At 39.8% G+C, this 26684-nt stretch overlaps 1 protein-coding gene across 1 annotated transcript in view; it reads right to left on the bottom strand.

The window, feature by feature from the left end:
• Window positions 1-26684, bottom strand: part of NFX1 (nuclear transcription factor, X-box binding 1) — a 92012-nt gene that overhangs the window by 20432 nt on the left and 44896 nt on the right. The window contains exons 12-18 of the mRNA XM_075921512.1: window positions 24051-24133; window positions 21423-21531; window positions 10287-10406; window positions 9403-9482; window positions 8685-8915; window positions 8075-8148; window positions 5382-5483 (exon numbers count right to left, since the gene is read on the bottom strand). Of these exons, the coding sequence (XP_075777627.1) occupies window positions 5382-5483; window positions 8075-8148; window positions 8685-8915; window positions 9403-9482; window positions 10287-10406; window positions 21423-21531; window positions 24051-24133 (799 nt within the window). The remainder of the gene's footprint in view (window positions 1-5381; window positions 5484-8074; window positions 8149-8684; window positions 8916-9402; window positions 9483-10286; window positions 10407-21422; window positions 21532-24050; window positions 24134-26684) is intronic.

Genomic DNA, 26684 nt, shown 5'->3' with positions numbered 1-26684 from the left:
AGGTAAAGAGTGCAGCTGTTGTGCATCTCAGTCTGTACTATCTACATCAGACCTAGAGTTCCTTAAGGCCAGTACAGAGGTAACTGCAGGGCCTGTGACATATAGGAAATCAGACTAAAGAGCAGTGTGATGTGTGTTTTGATGATCGATCCTCTGAAACTGATGGATCTAGGCCACACTATCAATGGCTTCTTCCTGAGAGGTCACATAGATAATTAACACAGTCTGTGACTGATGCAGCAAAAAGGAAGATGAATTCTTGTCACAGATGTCTTAACTTGTCTCTGAACCTTCTTCAATTTGTTTACCATTCAAGAATGATGTTGATAGAACTCAAGAGTATTCCCACAGCAGTCACACCAATGACAAATACAGTGAAACCTTTGTTATCTGGCACTTTGTTAATCAGAAAACTTTGTTAACCAGCATTGCCCACAGCCACAATACTGTCACATCTTCAGGCATACAGGCCTGGCTTGGTTTACCATGATTGGCTTAGTTTTTTATTTAAGAAGTACTAACCATCTTTAACTCAAAATAGAAATGAGAGACCCAGCTGCCTCACACTACAAAACTACCAATATTAAAAACCTGAGTTTTACTATTATTGTCCATTGGTTTTTCCTAGGTTGATGAGACCCTCAGATAACCAGAATTTTTAGATAACCGGAACACCCTAATCCCCGAGCATGCCGGATAACACAGGTTTTACTGTACTAAGGTAAATTAACTTTTACTTCTCAAAATTACCCAGTTTATGCATCCCAGAATCACATTAGTTCTTCCTTTGGCCACAGCATTGCACCGGGAACTCACGTTCAACTGATTATTCACCAAAACCTTTTCTGAGTCTCTGCTTACCAAGATAGAAATGTCTGGCTCAAAGCAGGCAACATCTCTATAATAAGCAAACTTTCCTACTAAGAGGATTGAGGGACTGAAGATTGGCCTGTCATGAAAAAGGCTTGATACAATAGCTAACTTTTCCTTTCTTCCACATCACAGAGAGGAATGAAACTGTTAACTTGCACAGCTTTTTTCAAACAAGTAGCAGTGATCATAATACTTCAAAGATTTTTATGGCTAATTTTCAAGAAGCCAATTAGGGGATTCCTGAAACCTCGTTTGAAGATTATCAATGGTCTGCAGAGAACAGGTTGAAAATAACTACCCTAATAAATTAGACAAAAGTTAACAAAAGGTAAATGTGGGAATAACCAGAGGTTTCTTCAGTATAAAGAAGACGTATCTACAATAAGATATTTGTATTCATATGCAGATAAACCATTTTAGAGACTGATGAGAATTAGTAAGCAGTCCATCCAAAGGAGTGGGGGGTAAGTTGTGGAGAAAAAAAGAAAGAAGGAAATGGGACTTCAAAGGAGAATAGCAGATCGGCGGACCCAGTGCAACATCAGAAGAAGCTGTCACATTTATGTTGTATTGGTTCGTCAATGTATGTAGAGATTACCAGCTGGTTTGTGCCCAAGAAATAGAGAGATCTTATAAAATATTCTCAGACTACACACTTTTTACCTTTCATATAAACAGACTCATCTGGAGAGGAGTGTCTCAGTACTTTGAAATTGTTCTTTCCAGCCGAGAAGACAAAACATCTGATTTTTCCAAAAGATTTAGTCCTGTCCAGGTACAATTTGATTGTTCTTTAAAAATTAAAATAGTGCAATCTGATCTCTTGAAGATGGAAAAAAATTAAGATAACACAAAAGAGAATGTAGTCCTGAAGATACATTTTTCTTGGACTTTGGATTACTCAATACCTTATGCTTATTACCATTAAAGTCATATCTTGAAACTATTTGAAATCTTCTAAGGAAGAAACTGAAGTAATCTAGAGGAATGGCTCCAGATTGCTAAGCAAACAGGAAGATCGTGTCCCCTCTACCTTAGGTGCTAATGAAACCATGGCTAATGTTAATTTTTATCCTTTTGCAGATGATCCTATAAGAATTTATTTATTAACGGTAGGTACTGAAGGTATAATTGGTCTAGGGTTCTTTTAGTGATTGTGCTTCAGAAATTTTGAGTTCACAGAAATTACATTTGATGAGGTTCTATGACAGAGTAGTTAATCTGGGGGTTCCTGTGTTGGCAAAGCACCTTAGAGAGAGCCAACTCCATAAAGGTAAGGCAGGGGAAAGTGTTCTCACAAGGCTATGTCTACACAGCAGCATTATTTTGGAATAACTAATGTTATTCTGAAATAATACAGTCCACATCCACACTACAAGCAGGTATTTCAACATAATGTCAAAATAAAGTTGAGCTGGAGGACTTCTGAATCCAACTCCTGTAACCCTCATTTTATGAGGAGTAAGGGAAGTGGGAGGAAGAGTGCTCTCTCTCAGACTTCCTGCTGTGTGGACAGTGCCAAAAACTGAGTTAAGGTATTTCAACTTAAGCTATGCAATTGACCTAACTCAAGTTGCATAGCTTATTTCCGCTTTAGCCGTGCTGTGTAGACGTATCCACAGTGAGTAAAGGCAAGATGAAAGTCACATCAAATATCTGGATTCACAGGGAGGAGCCAAGTGAGATTTATTTTTGTTCAAAGGTTGAGATGTTTTGGAAGAGGAGTTGCTTGCTACATTGCACTGGAGGTCCTTATGTTTTCCTTCTTGACACCATAACAAGGAGCTCTTACTATCTCTCTGACTTCTTCAAAAAAGCAGAGCCTCAGAAGTAAAAACTATCAAAATCCAAGCATCAGCAATCAAAGCTGCAGGAAAAATCTGCTAACTGTGCACAGAAACAGCAGGTTTAGCAGGCATTACAGCTGAGAGACTATTTATACAATCCCTACACCCTGACCAGGTATGTGAGAATACATATCAGCTGGGGTAAGAGGGAGCATATGAGGGGTATAAGTTGCTTGACAGTAGTCCTAAATTGCAAAATATATCACACACTCTTAGGCATGTTTTTAGTAACTGTTAGTGACAAACGGTTTGAGATCACCACAAAGTTATTTGACCAGATTAAGAAAACGCAATGTTAAATATGTAACTTTCAGGAGTTTGCTGAAGCCATAGCTGCAGAAGTACACATTCATTTTCCATATAGAAAGGAACTTAAACACTGTCAAATCAAGTGTAAAAATGTAATAAGCAAAAAAAGAGTTTGAGGAATAGCTAGCCAAAAACTCAAAAAGAAATAGCAAAATGTTTTTTAAGTACATTAGAAACAAGAAGTCTGCTAAAAAACCTCTGGGTCCCCTAGATGATAGAGATATAAAAGGAGCAATCAAGGACGATAAAGCCATTGCAGAGAAACTAAATGATTTCTTTGCTTCAGTCTTCACGGATGAGGTTGTTAGGGAAGATTCCCAAATATGCACCGTCCTTGTGGGTGATGAATCTGAGGAGCTGCCCTGGATTGAAGTGTCATTAAGTTTTTCTATTTGTTCCAAAACCTCCTCTAATGTTAACAAATGTCCGGGACCAGATGGCATTCATCCAAGGGTTCTAAAAGAACTCAAATGGGAAATTGCTGAACTATTATCTGTGGTTTGTAAGCTATTCTTTAAATCGGCTTCTGTACCTAATGACTGGAAGGTAGCTAACATGACACCAATATTTAAAAAGGGCTCTAGAGGCGATCCTGGTAATTACAGACCGGTAAGTCTAACTTCAGTACCAGGCGAATTAGTCAAAACAATACTAAAGAATAAAATTGTGAGGCACATAGAACAACATAATTTGTTGGACAAAAATCAACATGGTTTCTGTAAAGGGAAATCATGTCTTACTAATCTATTGGAGTTCTTTGAAGGGGTTAACAAACATGCAGACAGGAGATCCAGTAGATATAGTATACTTAGGATTTTCAGAAAGCCTTTGACAAGGCCTCTCACCAAAGGCTCTTGTGTAAATTACATTGTCATGGGATAAGAGGGAAGGTCCTTTCATGGATTGAGAACTGGTTAAAAGACAGGAAACAAAGGGTAGGAATAAATGGTAAATTTTCAGAATGGAGAGGGGTAACTAGTGGTATCCCCGAAGGGTCAGTCCTGGGACCAATCCTGTTCAACTTATTCATAAATGATCTGGAGAAAGAGGTAAGCAGTGACGTGGTAAAGTTTGCGGATGATACTAAACTGTTTAAGATAGTCGAGACAGAAGCAAACTGTGAAGAACTTCAAAAAGATCTCACCAAACTGAGAGACTGGGCAACAAAACGGCAAATGAAATTTAATGTGGATAAGTGTAAAGTAATGCACGTTGGAAAAAATAACCCCAACTATACATACAGTATGATGGGGGCTAATTTGGCTATGACAAATCAGGAAAGAGATCTTGGAGTTATCATGGATAGTTCTCTGAAAACTTCCACACAGTGTGCAGTGGTGGTCAAAAAGGCAAATAGGATTTTAGGAATTAAGAAAGGGATAGGAAATAAGACACAGAAAACTTACTGCCCCTGTATAAAACTATGGTACGCCCACATCTTGAATATTGTGTACAGATGTGGTCTCCTCACCTCAAAAAAGGTATTTTGGCCTTAGAAAGAGTTCAGAAAAGGGCAACTAAAATGATTAGGGGTTTGGAATGGGTCCCATATGAAGAGAGGTTAAAGCGACTAGGACTTTTCAGGTTAGAAAAGAGGAGACTAAGGGGGATACGATAGAGGTATATAAAATCATAAGTGGTGTGGAGAAGGTGAATACAGAAAAGTTATTTATTAGTTCCCATAATAGAAGAACTAGAGGACACCAAATGAAATTAATGGGTAGCAGGTTTAAAAACTAATAAAAGAAAGTTCTTCTTCACACAGTGCGTAGTCAACCTGTAGAACTCCTTGCCAGAGGAGGCTGTGAAGGCTAGGACTATAACAGAGTTTAAAGAGACGCTAGATAATTTCATGCAGGTTAGGTCCATAAAAGGCTATTAGCCAGGGGATAGAAATGGTGTCCCTGGCCTCCGTTTGTCAGAGGCTAGAGAAGGATGACAGGAGACAAATCGCTTGATCACTGTCTTCGGTCCACCCCCTCTGGGGCACCTGGTCCTGGCCACTGTTAGACAGGCTACTGGGCTAGATGGACCTTTGGTCTGACCCAGTATGGCCATTCTTACATTCTTATATCTGAAATACATTTCTGACAGCAGCATGCTGCCATTGAATAGAGTAGGGAAATCAATCTGTTCGTTTTTAAAAACCCAAAGATTTGAAGATACTTATGGAAACTGAATGAGAATCCTAAAATTTCAGTACTGTTAAACACAGACAAGCTGTTAAAAGTTTTCCTGATTTTATTTGGGACTTTACCCACAATACTACACCTTTTTGCAGCAATACACACATTTCAGTTCAACATTTATAGATTGATAGAATCCCTCCCATGCTTGATCCTTCACAATTACCTTGTTTGCTTCATTTCTTTTTTGGTAATCAGCCTACTGATTTCCACTGAGTCTCCCAGTTGCAGGTCTGTTAGTTTAGTGGCTATTGATATAGCAGCTATTCTGGAAGGAAAAAAGCATTAGATTTTACTCTTGATATACAAAAAGACCTCTCGGCAAATAGCACTGAACTACTAGTCATCTGGACGAGACACTAGAAAAATAAATAATCTCAAGTAGCCTGCCATTATATGCCATATCACTACTTTAAGGTTATGGAGTGTGGAAAAGGGAGACTTTTAAAACTGAGGCTAGCAGGGATAGTAAGAGACATACACCAGCTAAGAATTGGAAGCATCTGTAGGCACAGGGAGTTGTGGCTAACATGCAAGACTCCACAAAAACAGGACACTACATAAGAACAGCCATACTGGGTCAGACCAAAGGTCCATTCAGCCCAGTATCATGTCTTCCAACAGTGGCCAATGGCAGGTGACCCAGAGGCAGTTAACAGAGTAAGCAATCATCAAGTGATCCCTCTCTATCACCCATTTCTAGCCTATGACAACAGAGGCCAGAGACATCACCTATACCCATTTCCATTCCTACTTCTAACTACCTTTTGGATAGAGAAGACAAAGAGACAGATGCAAAGAAGGAAGGCAAAGCTGCTAGCAGAAAAGCTAAGGAATGAAAGATATCGGAAGTACCATTTTTACAGATTTTACACAAAACAGATTTATGTTGCATCTTAGCAAACATGCAAGTGTGTCAATTCACAAGGTTGTATAATTATATTGTAAAACTAAGTTGGATGAAGCCTGGCTTATGCTCTGATTGAAGCTAACCAAGAAACTCTGGTGGTCAGAAAGTGATGTGGGAGAAGCAGTAGGTGGCATACTACCAAATATACTCTACTGGAGGTGTCAACTTTAAAATGTGATGTAAAACTAAGACTCTTACCAGAATCACTAAAATACCCCATGGAATTTTTCATAAGAGTAAAAAATATTAACTTACTTCCCTGGTAAAACGTCAGTATCCAACTAGTATCACTATAGTTTCATTTGTGAAAAAATGATTCTTCATTTCTCTGTTAAAAATGTAAAACAACTGCCACATTTCAACCCTCGTGTAACTATTTTAATTATGGATATCAAACTCTGAAAATACAGTCTGTAACACACTTCAGGAATATTTAAGTAGTAAAGAATTACACCAATTATAATAAAACAGAAGCAACTCTATAAGCAAAAGTTTGAGACAGTTTTGATTCTAATACTGCTGGTCAATACCTTGACCAGCCCTCCTCTTATTCACTGCTTCTTCCTATGGTAGGTTTCTGTTTAAACATCTCCCTCTCCAGGCAGAACAAGCCTTACAAGTATGCCTTAGTAGTACAGAACAGCTTATGAGTCTCCGGAGGACGTCCTTTCACACCTTCTCAGGATGTTAAAAAAGGTCTTTCCAATTTATATAAACTGTTTTATACATCTTTTTGGACCAGTAAATGTTCTTTTATATTCCTTCTCAATGAGAAGAATGCTTTATTATCTGTTTCTTTACCTGTTAAAGGCACATGTGGAATATTTTCAGAGTATTCCTTCATCAGATTCATAGAGTATGAGTAATAAATTCAGATAGCTGCAGTTTCCAGTAACCAGCTAATGTCAAACAGATGCATGCTCTGATAATGTAACTGTTCTGGCTCTGATACAGATTACCTTTGTCACTCACACATTTGCAGTGGGAGAATGGCATGTGTAACTTTTTCCTGTATATCAGGCTATCAGACCAATGCCATCACTAACAACGTGTGGGAGATGATCCTGTGTTCCCACAAGAAAACAACTAGTGATCACTAGTACAGATGGCCATGATATATGTGAAAGTCACCATTCTGGACAATGGTGCATTCTAAAAAACCAGCACCCAAATTCAATACAATCTTTAGTATATGAGTAGTTTCACTGAAGTTAAGGGACTAATCAAACCATGTTCAGCACATGCTTGCACTTTTTTTGGTGATCTGTGAGACGCCTACCTGTGTTATGAAGTAAAGGGAAAGGCCCAGCAGCCAGTTCTAACAGACTGATGGAGTCTTGACATACATGGCAACTAGGAACTACATACCACTCTTTCGCACAGACATCTAACTTTTCCACACTCAAGTTAGGGAGCTCTTTCCTACATATTTCAGGTATTTTGTACTCTGAGACTTGGAAGTGACAGAAAGAGCCACATAGGATTTGGACCCCTTTACTTTGTTATGGTCTTGAAAGGAAGAGAAAAAAGTGCTGCCCAATAGTACATGTATTTAGGATTTTGAAAGTCCCAATCTCCTCCCGGTGTTTCCAATAGAATCCAAATGTAAATAAATAAGAGAACTGCAGAAATTTAAACACAAGTTCATTGTTATAAATGAAAATATCTAGTCTGCATCTAAATTGCTCTGGATGGCTAGAACTCTGCAGAGTTCCACAGATGAGAGATCCTAGCCCTGGCATGAAACCAAAGTTTTGGTGTACCTCACCTCCAATTAGCAATGTGAGAAGGAATATTTAGGGTAGCCCATTCAATTTAAGAAAAGTATATTTAACAGGACAGGTGAATCTAATAGGTTACCATGTAAAAGTCAAACCTGAAACCTCAACTTTGAAGAACTGTAGAACAAAGTCCACAAAAGCGCAAGGAATAAAATAACTAATACAAACCTTTGATATGTGCTAGATGCTTCTGAGCAAATCATACTCTCCTTTCTTCTTCCACATTCGCACTGAAGCTCAACCTATTATACAATGAAAGCAATAAATCAATTTTTTCCTCTTTTTTTATAACAAATATATAGGAAATCTAGTCTTCCAAAACCTACTAATCTATATGGTTGCCCCGGCAAGCTGCTTTATGTTATGTCACTAGTTTAAGGTCAGTATGATTTTACATCAATTGAGGACACAACTCTCCTCTGCCATGTCTCCGTGCCATGCAATAGAGAGCTGGCTTATGCAGGAGCTACAAGTGAATGGATCACATCTGAGGATCTGGGACAAATATTTTAACAGAAAATAGAAATCTGGCAGATACTTTTGTTCAAGCTACTAGCCATTCTACTAACAGTAATTCTGAAAATGAAATAACCATGAAATACATCATGCTTTATCACATATCAATATAATATTTGTATTAAAGCCTTCATACAGTCAGTATGCATTATCTTGAAAGTTTCTATGTGAGTACTTGAATATGTCTATGATAATCTTTCATTGTAATGATTAGTGCACAATTTGTCTGTGTGAATTATATAGCATGTTCCAGAGTCATCACCTTTGCATGGCAAGAAGTCGTAGGACAAGGTAAAGATGGATGGCATGGAGCCATACATGGATGATTACAGTACAGTCTCAGATTAGTACACGGCTGTTTGCACTCTTCATCTATGAGACACACCCCTTTGTGACAAATCCTTTTACATTTGTGCATTCCACATTGTAACATCTGATTGCAGCGCAGTCCACAAGAGATGTCAGTGAGGTGACATGGAATATTGTTCCGCAGCTAGAAAAGGAAAGACATGTTATAACTATCAGAGACTGTGTAATTATGAAGTGTCTTCTCAAATACTTTTAATCATGCTCATATATGAATACCTCATTTTAATACATTAGACATTTTTAGAAGAAAATAATTTATGGTTTTAAACTATGTTTTTTGCAATCTATTTTAAATCCAAACCAGAGAGAGAGAGAGAGAGACAGACAGACAGAGACAGAGCGACAGAGACAGAGTGTGTGTGTGTGTGTGTGTGTGTGTGTGTGTGTGTGTGTGTGTGTGTGTGTGTGTTTATAAGAACATAGTAACTGCATAGTCTCTGTCAGTATCGATTTAGTTAGTATTTGGGGAGTAGTCTTAGAGTAAGCAGTTGATATTTGCTTCTCAAAGTTTCAAAATAACATGGAGTTTAGAAGTAACTGCCCACATAAAGCTACCACGTTATTATAATAAAAATGTCATTTGTAATTTGCTGAACAACAGTCACACTTACTTCATGCTTGCCCATACACCATTTCTGAGTGAGGTATGTACAAGGTGGGCACTTCTCTTCACTGTGACAGGTATGATACACTGCAAGCACAGGGATATAAAAATCAGGAAACAGTTCCTAAATGCATTAATTTTAGGTATATTACAGAGCCTTTCATATTCTAATTTATTCTTTGAGGACCACACAATTTAGGTTTGTGAGATACTCTATTAGGTTTAAATTCTTGAAAATCAGGATGACATGTTAGCTGCATAGACAAGTCCTTCCTTCCTAGAGCTCTTGTGCTGAATAGAAAATTTTGAGTATTAGCTTTTATAGGAATGGTTTTTAACCTGCGGTCCATGGATCTCTGGGAGGTCTACAGTTTAGGTCTAAGATTGCCAAAGAGTTCACAAATGAAAAAGAGATTAAAACCACTTTTCTAGAGTATGGCATAAAAAAGCATGTGTCAGTAACTTGATCAATGTGTTCTTTACCATGCTTTACAACAATAACATTTGCTGCACATCTAGCACTAATTAAGAAAGTAAGTCATAGTCTTGATTGTCCCAATAAAATGAGATATTATAGTTTTAGGGAAAACATATCTTCCTTATTTTTTAAAAAGGGGAGATCACCATGTGCTTAGTTTTCAGAATATGGTATTTAACTTTAAAGCTAAAATGAGATTTGATTATTTGAATAGATAAAAAAGTCTTTAAAATTGGACAGTGTGTAAACCCCCAACGTTTTACTTGGAAAAAAGTACCATTATATTCATGGAAAGAAGAGATGTAAATTTATCTAATCTGTTTACATTTACAGTAAATAATAAATCTGAGAACATAGAAAAATTTAGATACTGGACCATTTAAGAAAGGTATGAGGGCGTACCTATGACTTACCTGGATGATCACATTCATGTGGTCTGGTACAGGAGTTTTTACATTCTGGTGGCTGAGTACCACAAGGAACAGGAGGGTAAATTACTGACTCACCACAGTAACAAGTTAGTTCATCAAAACCTGACAAAGCAAAAGAAAAACAAACAACTAATAAACAGAGTTGAAGTTTAGTCGTGTGAGATGAAGTTTTGAGTTGCTTAAAGAAAACCACGTCTGAAATTGAAATTCCAGATTCTATCTTGCAAAAAGTACCCTATATGTTAGAATTTGTACATAATAAAAACCACTGCCTTTGTTAAAATAACATCCACCTTAAGACAGTAAAGAAGGAGTAAAAATAAATTATATAACAAAAGGAAAACAAGACAGAAATCATAATTAATACAAAACAGAAGTTAAAATACAGGAAATTAATATTAGAAGTTAAAGGTATGATATCTAAGGCCAATGTGCTAAAACATCTGCAAGAAAGGGTTTTGTTTTTGTTTTTTTTAAAGTCAGGAGCCAAAACATCTCCACAATGATACAGACCCATTACTAGATAAAGATAAAACTGAATAATAAGGTAAACAATGTAGACATAGTCAATAAATATTTTTGTTCTGTATTTGAAGCCAACCTGGATAATGTATTCATATTATTGTGATTAAGTATTATTTAATCCAACAGTAACTAAAAAGCATGTTATGTAGCAACTATTAAAGTTAATGATTTTTTTGAATGGCTGGTCCTTTAAATTAGCAGACACTTGTACCCAAGAGTTTAAAAGCATTAGTATGGGTGCTCTCCATATCTTAGAAAACTGGTCATAGGAAAACAGACCCTGAACAAAAACCTTAACTATTGTACTCATGTTAAAGCAAAGACCTAAGGCAAACAGGAAAGGTGAAGGGAAGTTTAAATAGCAACTTCAGAACCTGCAGTTTGATTGGACTTAGGGCCACGTCTACACTACATCTGGAAGGTTGGGTTAAGGGATGCAACTCGAGCTACATAAAATACTTAGCTGGAGTTGGCTTATCTTAAGCCAAGCGTGGCGCTGTCTCAGAGAGGCCAACAGGCGTCAACGTTCTTGTCAGCTTTCCTTACTCCTCACGACTGAGGTGTACTAGCATCATCCAGAGAGGCCCTTAATTAAACCTGCTAAATCGAATGCCAGAAGTTCAAACTCCGTTATGACAAGTGGAGATGTGGCCTTCATGAATTGTATTGTTTGATCCATTTGTCTCTATAAGGGCCAAGCAATTGGGGATCTTGGCCCTTTGTTCAGGCCAGATGTTTGAATTATGAGCTCTTAATCCATCCCAGTTAAAAAGGAACCATACTGACCTGCTACACTAAGTATACAAACTAGCTGCAAAACAAACACCTTAGTAGGGAGAACTACACATGCTAACAGGACTGAGCGAGCAAGCTTTTTCTCCAGGTACAGTTCTATATAATCAATGATACTGACCAGTGAAGTAACAGTTATTATGCGACATCCTTTCTAGGCCACATTTTGTTTCCTGTCAACAGAAGGACTTTTTGTACATAAAATCCAAGTTGATGGCTGCATTAGAGGAAAACGATCTGTTGCCTTGGTGTGTAACTGATAACCCACAGTACTATCAGAGAGAGAGAAGAATTCTTGCACAACTGAGGGCAGCACCACCACAGAAACACCAGAGAATGAATTGGTTTTAAGAGAACACGAGCAAGTGGAAAATAAAAAGCATGATTCAACAACAGGTATTCATCCAGTTTGTCAAAAAAAGAGAAGCAAAAGTCTATACAGAGATAAGCTAAGAGACATTCCTTTCTTGCTTCTGGCTCTGTAGAAAGTCTTTTGCTGCTTCCCCCTCCCCTTAGAAAACTGCTATAAAATTACATTGACAAGCTCTTAAACATGAATACAGTTCTGACTGATACAAGTCTGAGTACATTCAATATGGCTCAGACTGCGGCTGCAATCAGAATACAGTGAAGACGATGAGACCCTGAGGGGTATCCAGAGAAATGTACAAAGGGAAAATACTTACTTTTAGAACTGGAGCACTTCAAGATGCATGGTCCCTATTTGTATTCCACTGTAGGTATACATGCGTTTCATGTGCCTGAGACCAGAAAATTCTTCAAAGCAGGAAGAACTGGTCCATGCCCATGTACCTGCTTTTCTTGTACTCTGTACAGAGAGTACAGGTTGAACCTCTCTAGTGTAGAGCCCTCTGATCCGGAAACATCCTTTGTCTAGAATATTTTAGTTAGCCAAATGTCCACTTTTCATGGACTGCTCAGCTGACTTGGGCTGAGGCTATGGGACTGTAATTGCAGAATAGAGGTTTGGGCTTAGGCTTGAACCCTGGGATCCTCCTGCGTTGTGTGGTCCCAGAGCCGTGACTCTAACCCCAACTCAAAACATCTACAAAACAAGTTAAACACCAGTGTAGCCCATCAATGCAGAAGGGCCAATCACAAGTGTTTAACTGCATTGTAGATAAATCCAAGAAAAGTTTTTGATCAGTTTTGTTCTCCACAGATAAAAATCCCACATCAAGGAAATGAATCTTCTCCTTGACAAAGGCATAGGTCCTTCAGGGGGAAAAAAAAAACAGGTAGGTGAAATAGTTGATTTAGGTGAAATTCCAAAACTAACCTAGAAATGAATTTTGGGTATATAGTCAGAGCAAAACTTGCCCTCTTGAAATATTGTGTACGGAGAATCATTTGTTCAAGCCCTGAGTTCACTTACCCTTCTGGCCAAGGTGATAGCAATGAGGAAGGCTATCTTCATTGAGTTGAAACACACAAAACATAGTCAGTTGTTCAAAGGGTGGCTTAGCAAGTGCCAGAAGTACTGAGTTCAGATCACAGTCAAGGTTTGGTTTGTTTACTGATGGAAACCTTTCAAGGAGGCCTTTCAAGAATCTGGTTACTGGCTGATGGTAGGTGACAAATGCTGAGTGCCACCAGGTCAACTCAGTGAGCTATGGAAAAGATCTTATGTCTTTCTAGTAACTCTAAAAAGTGGGGCTATCTGCTCTCTCTGAAGAGAGATACTCTTGTTGGGCCCAAAGAGAGAAATGTTTTCACTTAACTAGGTAGCATTTTCTGGTGGAGTCCTTTCTGCTATTAAGAACAGTTTTATGGCTTCAAAGTGGGTATGTTCTAGACTTGTCATCCATCCAAATACCAACACACGATGAAGTGTTTCAGGGCTGGGATATTAGGCCCTACCATTCTCCTGGGTCAAGAGATTTGAAAAGGATTGCATGATGATCACCGAACAGGACAACATTTGTAAGAGGCTTGGAAACCAGAATTGTCTAGGTCATTTAGGAGCAATGAGGAGGACTTATGCTTTGTCTTACTAACTCTTCCATAGAACCTGAGGTGGTATCAGGATGGGAGGCAGACATTGCTGATGTTATGTGACCAGGGCAGAAGGATAGCACTGCCTTTGAAGTGTTTTTCTTGAGCTCCCCTGGAGAAGTACATATTGCATTTCCTATTTGCCTGCCCCAAATGGGGGTTCCCCACTGCATGAAAATGCAGTTTACTACTGACTCAGGAAACTCAGGCTATTTGCCAATTAATTCTGAATTTCTGGAGACTCACTGCTGATATGGGGGATATGATTTTTGATTCACCAGTTCCATAAGGTGACAGCTTCTACACACAAAAGAGGATGGATTTAACTCAGCTCTGTTTATGTAAAGTAATGCTGTCCAACATTATGTGCACTCAATGAAATTGGAAGAAAGGCTTCGCAAACTTCTGGGCTGCCTGGAGGTCCACAAGACTGTTGTACATTCTAGGCTCTTGAGGAATCCAAGTCCTTCCCTGCACCATCTAATTGTCTGTAATAATCATATTTTCAAGTGTGGAACTAAGAAAGGAATACCTACACACACTTGTTAATGATGTCCTCATCCTGGAAGAAAGTACCACTATGGTCTTCATAGTGGATAGTGTATATACTGTTTGGAACCAAGTCTGCAGCAATGTAAGTGGAGTCTAGTGGAATGTGCAATGCAAGTCCATGATGCATCCTAAGAGACATCGGAAGTCTGAAATTCTGTTCCAAGGGCATACATTACCTGGCCTATCACATCATTTATGGTGTGAAATCTCGCCATTGGGAGATAAACCTCTGCCCTGAGTCGAAATTGCTCCTATAAATTCTGAAGTCTATGTTGAAATCAGGGTAGATGTTCCATGTTCACATAGACTTCTAGGGATGAAAGAATGTGAAGCAGAGATGATGATAATGATGTGAGGGCTCTCATGTCCTTTAAAATGAGATGCCAATAGTCTAAATACAGGAAAAGGGAGAAGCTGCTACATTCTGAACTGTACTGCTACTACTGGAAACTTTTTGATGAAGGAGCTGGATGTGGTTGTTAGGCTAAGTGGAAGTACCTTGTATGGATACTAGTCAGGATCCACCATAAACCTGACAGAAATCTTATGTGGGAGGGGTCAATAGCCACATGAAAGCATGCATCTTTCATACTGAAAACTATGTTTCTTTTGAGGGATCCAAATATTTATGTCATTGTAACCATATGAACTGTAGTTTGCAAATAAAAAAAGACACTGAGTTGGTGTAGAGAGTGGGTCTTAACTTTCCCTTTGTTTTGGGAACTAGGGAATATTTTTAAGGATGGATACTATCTCCAGGCAAAGGATCTCCTCAGGAGAATGGTCTCAAAGAAGGATGGAGAAGGGAATTTGGGAGAGAGTAGGAAGAAAAATTTATCAATCTAGTTAAAATGGAATAGTAATAAAGATGTAGCCATGTTAGTCTGGTCTTGCTGAAACGAAAGACAGGACTATGCAGCACTTTAAAGACTAACAAGATGGTTTATTAGATGATGAGCTTTCGTGGGCCAGACCCACTTCCTCAGATCAAATTGTGAAAGAAAATTGGCATGACTATATATACCAAAGGGATACAATAAAAAAGTGAACACACATAAAATTGACAAATCAGATTTTAGAACAGAGGAGGAGAGGTTAGTGTCTATGAGATAATGATATTAGGGGTGATAATTGAGGAAGCTATCTTTGTAATGGGTAAGGTAGTTAGCATCTTTGTTAAGGCCCATTCGTAAAGTGTCAAATTTAAGCATGAACAACAGTTCTGAGGTTTCCCTTTGTAGTCTGATGTTAAAGTCTCTTTGAAGTAAGATACATGTAAGTTAGGTCCTTCAGACAATGCCCAGTCTGGTTGAAATAAGAAACTGTTTTTTCTTTGTGAAGATGTCTGATTTGTGGGCATTAATTATTTGGCGAAGTGTCTGAGAAGTATGTCCAATATACATAGCAGACAGACACTGTTGGCACATGATGGCATAAATTATATTTCTGGATGAACAGGAATATGTGTTCTTGATCTTATAAAAATGACGTGGTTAAGTCCAATGATGGTGTCAGCAGAGTAAATATGTGGACAAAGCTGGCAATCTCACTGAAAAGAGATTTTGTTGAAAAGGTTGGTCTTGGAGGGCATAGTGTTATAGTTTCTCTGCAAACACAGTTCTGGACACCAACTTGCCTTCATCAATAAGAGCCTGAAGTTGAGCCATGGCTTGTTGGAGAAATTTATTCTTAAAATCCAAGAAACTTTCAATAATTCAGAAAATGATACTTGGCCAACAGCATTAGACAGCTTTCAGTTTAGAATATCAACCTGGAAGATGTAAAAACCTTCCTTCCCAGCCAGCTCCAATCACATGGCCTGCTCATATCAAAGGGTATATCTACACTACAGCATTAATTCAAGTTAACTTAATTTGAGTTAGTTTTTGTGTTAACTAAACTATTCAGTTATTTTGAAATAGCACATCCACACTCAGTGGACCCTGAACCAAAGTTTAGGCTGGCCAGAACCAGTGCCAGCAGGGCATCAGGTTAGGACTTAGTGTGTGGAGCTGCTGCCTGAGGCTAACTGAGCTCCCTGTTTAAAGGGACCCTACCTCCACCCCGGACAGACAGTTCTCAGGGTTCCCCGCTTGCTTGTCTACCTCGACGAGGGACAGCAAAGCAGTCCTGTCTTGAAGTGCCCTGAGTGCTCGCACTTGGGACACCACAGCACTTGGCCACATGGAGCCAGAGCTGCCCCATGGCACGCCGGTGCATCTCATGGGGTCGTTGCCATCAGCCCGGCTGCACTTGCTACAGGCTGCCATCCGGGGGGTCCATCGGGGGGCTGTCAGGATCCCCTGTGGGAGAGCGTCCACCCTGAGGAGCCCTCAGAGCCACCCTGGTCCTCCCCACTGGGGGCTTGTGCCCCATTCCTCCCTCACATCCTTCCACTTACCCCTCCCTAGCCCTCCCTTCCTGATGTCAAACAAAAGACACCTATGTTCAAAAACAGAAACTAGGTTTATTGAACAAAACTGGGGAGGGATGAACCTCTGGGGAGAGGGGAAAAGAGTGGGTGGGAGAGGAGAGGGGGAAACCTGGGAGGAGGGAGCTGGAAAGGGGAAGCTCAGGGCCCAGGGTTGGGGGTCTCGCCGGACCGACTTGATTTTCATGCAAACCTGCTCCTGGGTTCACATGCAGCCTTCAGTGGCCAGGCTGGTAGCTATCCTGCCATAGGCGGCCGCATTCCTCCATCTAGGGCGGATCATGGACATTGGGGCACCCCTCCCCCCAAACCTGAATAAGGTCCATGATCTCCACCCTGGACCAGGAAGATGCCCACCTTCTCCAGCCCCGTCAGGCTCCTGGAAGCTGGCAGACTGCTCCTGGGGAGTGGTGGAGGGCTGGCTGCCAGTGGCTTGCTGGCTCATGTTTTGGGGCCACTGGGTCAGGGGCCCTGGTGGCCACTGATGGCTCTGGGCTGGTAGCCTTGGAGCTGGCACAGGCACTGTGGCCAGAGTCTACCCCTTTAATGGCTCTGGTGATGGGGGGAAGAGGAGAGTAAGTTTTCCTGGTTGTGCCCAGAGTGGCACCCAGGGCTCCCTGGGAAGGGCTGGAGGCCCCCATTTTGAATTAAGTGTCTACACAGCACTTAATTCGAAATAGCTAGAATGAGGTTTACCAAATTCGAATTAAGCGCTCTGCTATTTCGACATTAATTCGAAATAGTGGTTTGCATGTATAGACACTATTAAAGTTAATACGAAAGAAGAGCTGTTATTTCTAATTAACTTTGCAGTGTAGACATACCCAGAGTGGGTGACTGAGAAGTTGCTGCCTAGATCCTTCTGTGACTGCCTGAACAAATAAGGAGTTTGGTGTTAGAAGGGTGTAAATAGAAATAGTACTTTTTATCTCTCTTTGGGGTAGAGGTGCACGTTGCCAACATATGCTTTTTTAGGGATGTCAACATGTATACGACTACAATTAATCAATAAGCTTGGGCTTCTTAGTTAATACTATTGACTACATGCATTCCCCCCTTGCTGCCCATATAGAGGCAGCAATGGGGGGGGAGGGGGCAGGAGCTGGCATCCCCCACCCCCTGCTGCTGTCTCTGATAGAAAGGCAGCAGAGCAGAGGGTAAGGGGGGCAGGCGGGAGCCGATATGAGTGGGGAGCTGGCTTCTAAGCTGGGACACCACGTGTGGGTGGAAAGCCAGTTTTTAAACTGGCTCCTACCTGCCACCCGGCACTGCTGCCTCCAATACAGAAGCAGCAGCGCAGCATGGGGCAGCAGAAGGCATGGGACTGGGAGCACACTGGTTGCTGGCCCTGCCTATGAAGACTATCTAATAGTTGTGTAACCACTAAATTTTGACACAGTTACACAACTATTAAATTACACACTATTTAACATCCCTATACTGTACATTCCTCACTGGTTCCAATACACTGCCATTGACCAGTACTCTCTGGCTGGACTTTGTGTGCTGCTGGATGTTCAGGACCTCGCATTGTGTGTACCCCGGACAATCTCCTAGAACAGTGTTTCCCATCCAGTGGTACGAGTACCCTTGGGGTACTCGAGAGAAGTCTGGGGTAGGGGGAGGATGTGTCAACACAACTGAAATTTGGAGAAAACTGCATTTGTTTTAAGTTTTATAGTGCTTCATTATTTTTGTACTTTTTACACCCAAAAATTTCACCACCCACCTGGCTATGATTAAGATTTTTAAAGAAATGTGTTGCAATGGTAGAAAAAAATTGTGCGTCTAAAAACTGTAGGTACTGGGGGTACTTACATTTTTTTGTTTAAAAAAAGGGGTACTTTATTAAAAAAAAAAAGGTTCAGAAACACTGTCCTAGGACATCTGGAGCTCCTCTGCCATGTAGCAGCTCTCAAAACCTCTTGTGGTCACCCAGAAGCAGGGATAACAGCCTTCTCAGGAGGTGGAGGAGGATAACCTTGCTAGTAGTGGTAGCTCATGGCGGTCAAGTGAAAACGAATTATTCTCTTGGGTGGAAAAAGCAACTCTATTAAATTGCTCTACCCAGGGTATCATGCTTATGGATCCCATGGTGTGACTGGGTAACAAAATGGCAGATGAAATTAAATGCTGATAAATGTAAAGTAATGCACATTGAAAAACATAATTCAAACTATACATAAAATATGATGGATTCTAAATTAGCTGTTACCACACTCAAGAAAAAGGTCTTACAGTCATTGTTGATAACTCACTGAAAATAACTGCTCAATATTCAATGGCAGTCAAAAAAGCTAACAATGTTAGGAACCATTAGGAAAGGGATAGATAATAAGTCAATAAATATCATAATGCCACTATATAACTCCATGGTATGATTATACCTTGAATATTGCATGCAGTTGTGGTTGCTCTGTCTGAAAAAAGATATTAGAAACGGAAAGAGTACACAGGGCAACAACAACAAAATGTGAAGTATGGAAAAGCTTCCATATGAGGGGAGAAGAAAAAGACCGGGATTTTTCAGCTTGGAAATGATGACTAGAGGAAGAGATGATAGAAATCTATAAAAATTACAAATGTTGTGGAGAAAATGAATAATGGAATATTAAATACTACTTCACATAATACAAGAATCGGACGAGGGTTTCATCTAATGAAATGAATACTCAGCAGGTTTGACACAAACAAAAGGAAGCATTTTCTTTGCAGAACACACAGAGTTCACCTGTGAAACTCACTGTCAGGCTATGTTAAGGCCAAAACTAAATGGGTTCAAGAAAGAATCATGGTAGATAAGGATTGGCCCATAGATGGCTATTATTCAAGATAGCTAGTAATGCAACCCCAAGCTCTGGGTGTCCCTTCATCTCTAACTACCAGATGCTGAGACTGGATGACAGAGGATGGTCACTTGATAATTGCCCTGCTCTGTTTATTTCCTCTGAAACATCTGGCATTGGCTGATGTTGATACTGTGCTATATGGACCATTGCTATGACAACTTGATCATTCCTATTTTATGTTCTTAAGGACAATGGGCTATGGAATAAACGTATGCAACATAGCTCAATGAACAACAGTTATGGAAAGGTAGTTAAGCACAATCAAGGTATAATCATATCATGGAGTTATATAGTGGCATTATGATAAGAATGTGACTTAGGTCATCTCCATGCCTTGTGAATTCTTGGGCTCTTTGCTCAGATGTTGAATTAAGGAAACTTCTCTGGACTCAACACTTGTCCATTGGCTACTGCACCAACACCAGCACACAGCCATCAAATAATAATACTTTTTGGTAATTGTCCAAATCTGTATGAATTTAATAGATCTCTTCTATATGATGGAATTTAATGGACACTTAAAAGTTAGACTAACATAAATAACTATCCATCAGGGATATGCAAAAAACTACTCATGACTGATATAGCTGTCCTGACCTAACCTCCAGTATAGGTACAGTAGATGAATAGCCAATATCTTCAAACCCAGTCCATTATATTTCTAAAGGGGTTGGCTAGGCTACACCCGAGCTTCAATTTAGTTCTGACAAAGTTTGATGGCTCCCCATTTTGAGCCACAAGCAACTTGTTCCCTGTTACTTCTATCAAGGAAAGTGTTTCTTAGTCATGATTACCTTGCCTAAGAGATTAGGAGAGCAGTGATTCCAGGTGTCAGAACCTCCCTAAACAGTGTTGTGCAAAGATAAGGTTTTCCTTTGATTTTTAGCAGAAATTCCTCACTAAATGGCTTCTTATTTTTCACATTAGTCAAGAAGTTTACTTACTAGTCTTCTAAGTCTCACTGAGGCAAGTGGGAAGATAATCTGCATTTTCTAGATCTCAGAAATATTTGTCAGCTCCAGGCTTTTTATCTGTATCAGACTAGACTATTCAGGTATTTGCCTCATTACTTTCTGAAATTGCAACAGATAGCTAAGGGCCATCCAGTGTCTTCTCAGATAATCTTCTCCTGTATTTCTGGTTGTATATGTCTGTGCTACTGTTCTATGGATATAGAATGTCTATCTAAATTGGTGACTCACTCAACTAGATCAGAGACAGCTTTCATGACCTTTTTGCTTTGGTGCCCATACTGGACATCTGTAAAGTGGCATCCTGGTCTTTGATCCACACATATACCTCCCATTATACCATCAGTCATTTGTCTAGTGACAGTGCCAGATTTGGGCAGGTGTTCCTGCAATCCTTGTTCAAATAGACTCTAACCCCCTCTTCAGTTTGAGCTGCCTGTGAGTCCCCCACAGTGGAATGGACATATGCAATCACATTCTTATAAGTGGACCCAGTAGGCAAGGGCTAAGGTATGTGACTGGGCCAGTTTGTGAAAATTTAAACAGTCAGATTCTTTAGCTAAACAAAGACTTCAGTCTTTAATGTTTTCAACCTGACACCTTATTTTAAAATAAGCAGTGTTTATGAAAAGAAAAACTGATTTAACACATTTGAGGCCTTAGTTTTTATGCAGAATTGCTTGTGTTTGTGCAGTTAATTTTTTTCATAAGTGTTTGTAGGATCAGGTTTTAAAAAATAAGTCCTATAGTGCAATTATTAAATCTAACAAATAAAATAAGTCCATTTTATTCAATTATACAACTGTTACCTATCGCAAACCAATCATGATCATGTACATAATTTAGTATCTGAATTATTGAAATATATGTACTTTCAATAATGCACATACTAAGGAATAAATCTCTTAAAGAATCAGAGTTAAAAATGTCCACAGTACACTAATCTCTAGAAATGAACCTATGAACATAGCAGTAAACTCACTTGTCTGCCAGCAGGTTTGACAGTTTCCACGGTGACAAGGTTCTTCACATCTATGAAGGCCACAATTGAGTTTGCGTCCACAAACCAAGGGACACTTATGTTCTTTGTCCTGGGGAAAATATTTATCAAAAATTTCTACATTATCAATGCTTTCCACCACCACCCTCTAAAACGCCATCCAAAATGGCAAAACATGATTAAAACCACTACTGGCTATGGCTATGTTACTGTACCAAGGATCAAAGAAATTAACAGTCAAGATTTTTGTCATATGACATACTGAACATCTGAGATAAAATGGGAATTTTCTCTAGTATTTTCAAGAAAACTATGTATACCTCACTTTCTCCATATACTGCAATGGTAACTATTAGGGAGGAGGGTCTGTACGTTCTCAGGGCAGGCTAAAGACACAAGTGAGAGTGGTGCCTTGTTACCGGCTGGTCCACCACTTAGCTGTCTGGGCCTAAGTGGACCTTAATCCCCTTTCTCAGTGGAGAAACAGTGACAACAACAACAAATCACCTGGATATTGAAACCTGACAACCAAGGATCACAGATGATCCCACCTCTCTCCAGTAAGACAACAGCACTTTCCTACCTTTTGAACAATGGAGTCAGTATTAGATGAGAGTTAAGCTCTATACGAATCAGGGGTTGTTTACCAGGAAGTCAGACTGAGGTGGTCAGATTGAGGCATCTGAAAGGATTGCTGTAACTTTCATTTCTAGGGCACTACCAAATTCATATTCATGACAAATGCATCACAGACTGAAATCAGACCTTCCCTATGAAATCCAGCTATTGGAGGAGAAGGAAATGGAGAGAAAGGGCAGGTGTGGAGATGCACCAGTAGAGAGATCCCTCAAGGCTTTGGGCTCCAGCTGCTAGTTTCCTTCTGGCTGGGAGGTACGTGACTTACTCTTTCTCTTCGGCTATTTTTGGGGTGTGGGCATCAGACCCACGTCTGGGTACTTACTACAGCTACAGTAAGCTGTGGGACTGCAGCTTCCTATAGCTGCAGGAGGTTGGGTCTGATCTTTCCTCAAGAGCTATCATATAGGGAAGGGCAAATTCTGACCCACCCCAGCTTGGAGGAGACTAGAAGCCAAGAGCACGCACAGCAGCACAGCGAAAAATCAGACCCACCTCCAACAATCTCCTGCAGCTGCAAAAAGCTGCAGGGCCTTCAGAGCACAGCTCTGAACACAGTGCAGAAGTTAGGGTATGTCTACACTACCCCCCTAGTTCGAACTGGGGGGGTAATGTAGTCATACGGAGTTGCAAATGAAGCCCGGGATTTGAATTTCCCGGGCTTCATTTGCATAAAGCCGGCCGGCACCATTTTTAAATGCCGGCTAGGTCGGACCCCGTGCCGCGCGGCTACACGCGGCACGGACTAGCTAGTTTGGATTAGGCTTCCTCGTTCCACGTACAGCTAGTTCGGATAGGAAGCGTAATCCGAACTAGCTAGTCCGTGCCGCGTGTAGCTGCGCGGCACGGGGTCTGACCTAGCCGGCATTTAAAAATGGCGCCGGCCAGCTTTATGCAAATGAAGCCCGGGAAATTCAAATCCCGGGCTTCATTTGCAACTCCGTATGACTACATTACCCCCCCAGTTCGAACTAGGGGGGTAGTGTAGACATACCCTTAGAGTGGCAATCCCATAACAGACCTGTAACAGTTTTGTGGCCTATCGTGAATCTCCTTTTAGATTTAGAACCCCATGGTTACAACTCCATGAAGTTTCAGATGTAAAAATTTGAAAATGTGGTATTGACCAGAATGGACCTATTCATTTTCAATGCTAAGGCTTTCCTATGCTGCACTCTGATCATCTAATTAACCCTAGTTTGACGCCAGCTGAAGATCACTGAAGATGCTGGCTGAGGTGCACAGCTCTCTAAGATTTGTACAAATCTCCCTCAAAGGTCTGTCTCAGTGGGACTTGCTGAACAGAGCTCATGGTGTGAAGTAGAGTGCTGGGAGGACAAGAAGTCAGTCTAAGGAGACAGTGAAACTGCACAGCTTAGCCTGGAGGAAGAGACCCCAAGGTCTCTGGCACGCTGAAGCGGTCCTCCCTGAGACTATTCAAAACTGGGGTCACAGAACCAATTCTGTGGATCTATTACAATATCTCAAAATTCCAGTTGAACAATATCAACTTATGACTAGCATACATAATGTTTTATGCTGGTATAGGATTTGTATTTGGTTAGGGGGTGAGAATTCTTTTTTAAACCCAAGTTATTTTGTACAATCCCTAGCATAGTCACAGTTATATTGATATGGATGGCTTATATCATCACAATTTACTCTGCTTCCCATATGGGATAAGGCACATTTATACTCCCATAATTGTGTCCATACTAGGTGATTGTACTGCTTTAAGTATACTAGTATAGTTCAAGTGGTACAGCTTGTGTGTTGATAAGCTCTTAGTTACACAATCACACTTGGGTGCCATAATCCCAAACATGTTTTGAACCAAGTGTAAGGATAAATATTTTAACCTTACAAAACAGGGAATCTATCTCTGAGCCGCCTTTTCAACATGGTATTTTTTTTAAAAAAAACAAAAGTACAGTTTAACACTACATTATTTTTACACTGTATAAATGAACTTACCACACAACAAATTTCATTACACTTGTGTCGTCCACATGACCGTTTCTTGTTACATCGCTTGTCACACATAAATGTAATATCGGCTGTTCAAGGAGAAAAAAATAATGTGTTAGTCTTTATAATTTCAACATTTAACCTTTGACTACATATTACGTAATAGCAATAAGAAAATGCATGTAGTACAACCACACTAAAATTAATGTAAGTAATGCAATGAAGAAAATAGGGTACATTCTTACAGAAGCAGCACAAATCACTAAACAGAGAGGCTATTATAATAAGGATTTGACACTGGACCAAACTGTCTTTTATATTTCGTTTGAGACAAACCTAATGGCATATTTTTGCCTTTTTTCTCATTAGCATCAATATTAAAATGATCACCACGCGTCTTTAATTAAGAGGAACATTCCTGCTAAGAAAATATCACCAATATTTGGTTCTTAGACTGTTCAAACAGGTTTCAAATTGTAAACTGACAATACACTGATTAAATGTTATGAGCAAAAAGTCCCTGTAAATGGTAAGTTACAAGAGAAGTGGAGTCACTAGTGAAGTACTTCCACAGGCTGAGGCTGTAGCATTTGAGTTTACATTCAAATACCTACAACAGTACCTAAGCATGCCTGCAGAATAATGACAATTACTGATCAAAGCATAATTTGGAAGTATCAATACATTAAGATACTTAGAACTACTTAAACATATTAAGAAAGTAGTTTATGAAACAGCTAATGAATTTTAAAAATCTGAAAATTTGACCGTCTTTATGTTGCTACATAAAGTAGGGAATATTAGTTACCGGTAACACTGTTGTAGTCTCCTCAACTCCCATCCTACAACACTGAATTCAAAGACAGTGTTATGGTGACACCTACTGGAAGCAGGGAGACAAAGAATTCTAAAACCCTGCCCCTGATTCCATAAGTCTCAGCCAAAACTGCATCCCATCAGGAAGAGAACTTCCATATCTACAGAGAAGGAAACAGTATGAAAGACAGAAAGAAATAAAACAAGCAGCAAAACAACACCCAAAGGAGAGGTGGATGAGATATAGTATAGAAGAGGAGAAGATGGACAGAATTACTGGTCATTTCCCCTCTTGATTGTACATCTCTCTCTTCTATCCTACAACATTGGATTAAGGCACAAAAAGAAGATGCGGCAATCAGTGACCTCACGAGGTGGGACTACCTTAATATACCACTATCAGGTCCTTGCCGCCAAAGGAAGTATCCTGAGAAGTGGTGATACTTAATAGATGACAATTTATAAAGGAGTGCAGAGATGATCATGCTGCTGTCTTATACACCTTGTACATAAAAGCTTCAGCATGTTCACTTCTCATGAAGATTTCTCTATCTACATAGATTCCAACAAGCTTATCGGACAGTCTGGTCATATGCTTTAAGAATACAGAGTAAGACTCATCTGGCAAAAACTATGGTAGCTGCAGCATTATCATTGTAACTCCCCTTTGACATTCTCATCTCTGAGAATAAGATAAAAGCTAGCAATACGCTTATCAGCCAATAAATGCATTTTCTGGTTGTGGGTGGAGAATACTAGATTAGGACTGAGAGAAGAATAATAGGTAGAACATGGTATTCATCCTGTAAACAAATTCTGAAAGAAGCCAAAAAACATCCTTCTGGAAAACAGGGGAGATAAGGAGGAGAGAAGATGAGAGTTCAACTTATTCACTCACCTGAGATCACTCTAATAAGAAAAAAAACAGCTTAAAGGAAATAATTTTGTCTTAAGACCTCTGATGAGAGTTGGTTGCAGCAATATCTACATGGATGAGGCTCAAATTCCACTGAGGGATCACCAGATGAATCACTGATCTTTGATACCTTTTCTTGAATTCCAACAAAAGGAAATCCAAAACATCATGGTACCATATCAGACCACAAAAAAAATTCCAGCTTTGAGAGCAAGAGAGGTAAACCCACATTCTGTTGCTCTCCAGACAGTGGAGAAGCCTCTCTCTAAGAAATGGCTCCTTTCAAGCTGAATTAAGGCAGTTTGAAATGAAGCCAATTATAAAACAGGATCTGGGGGTGGGGTGGGGGGGGAACTTCCAGTATTTTGGGGAGCACTAATAACTAATAAGCTCATCAAGTCAAAACCATCAACAGCAGAGTAATTGTAAAACAGAATCACAAATCCACATCAGCCTTAGCAGCAGGGAAAGCAGCACTAGAGTTTTCTACTCTACCTCTCATTTGAGGGACACAAAAACTTGTAGGACACAGATACAATTCTGATGGATAGTACAGGTTAAAAGAATTCAGTCTTGTGTGCATACAAAGAACAGTGGTATAGATCTTTTTTCTTCCAATGACTTTGCACTAAGTAAGAATACTGCAGAACTCTGTGGCCTACAGAACAATCCAGACTGCCTGAAAACTAAGAATTTTTCAAAACTGAACTTTCGGGTCTCCTAAATTCACCATATCCAGAATGGCCTGGAATCAGTTGTTACTCTGCACCTGTCCTCAGTACACTCATGGCTTCCTGTATCATAAACCTGATTAGCGAAACTCAGGAAAAGCAGCCCCAAATGTGAAAATATCCGTCATCCAAGCACATTAAACATTGACTACAAGTGTCTGAAATGAGAAATTCTAA

This window comes from Pelodiscus sinensis, chromosome 2, assembly GCF_049634645.1.
Source record: "Pelodiscus sinensis isolate JC-2024 chromosome 2, ASM4963464v1, whole genome shotgun sequence".
Taxonomy (NCBI): Eukaryota; Metazoa; Chordata; order Testudines; family Trionychidae; genus Pelodiscus; species Pelodiscus sinensis.
Note: the sequence above shows the minus strand (reverse complement) of the source record. Positions and strands in the feature narration are given on the sequence as shown.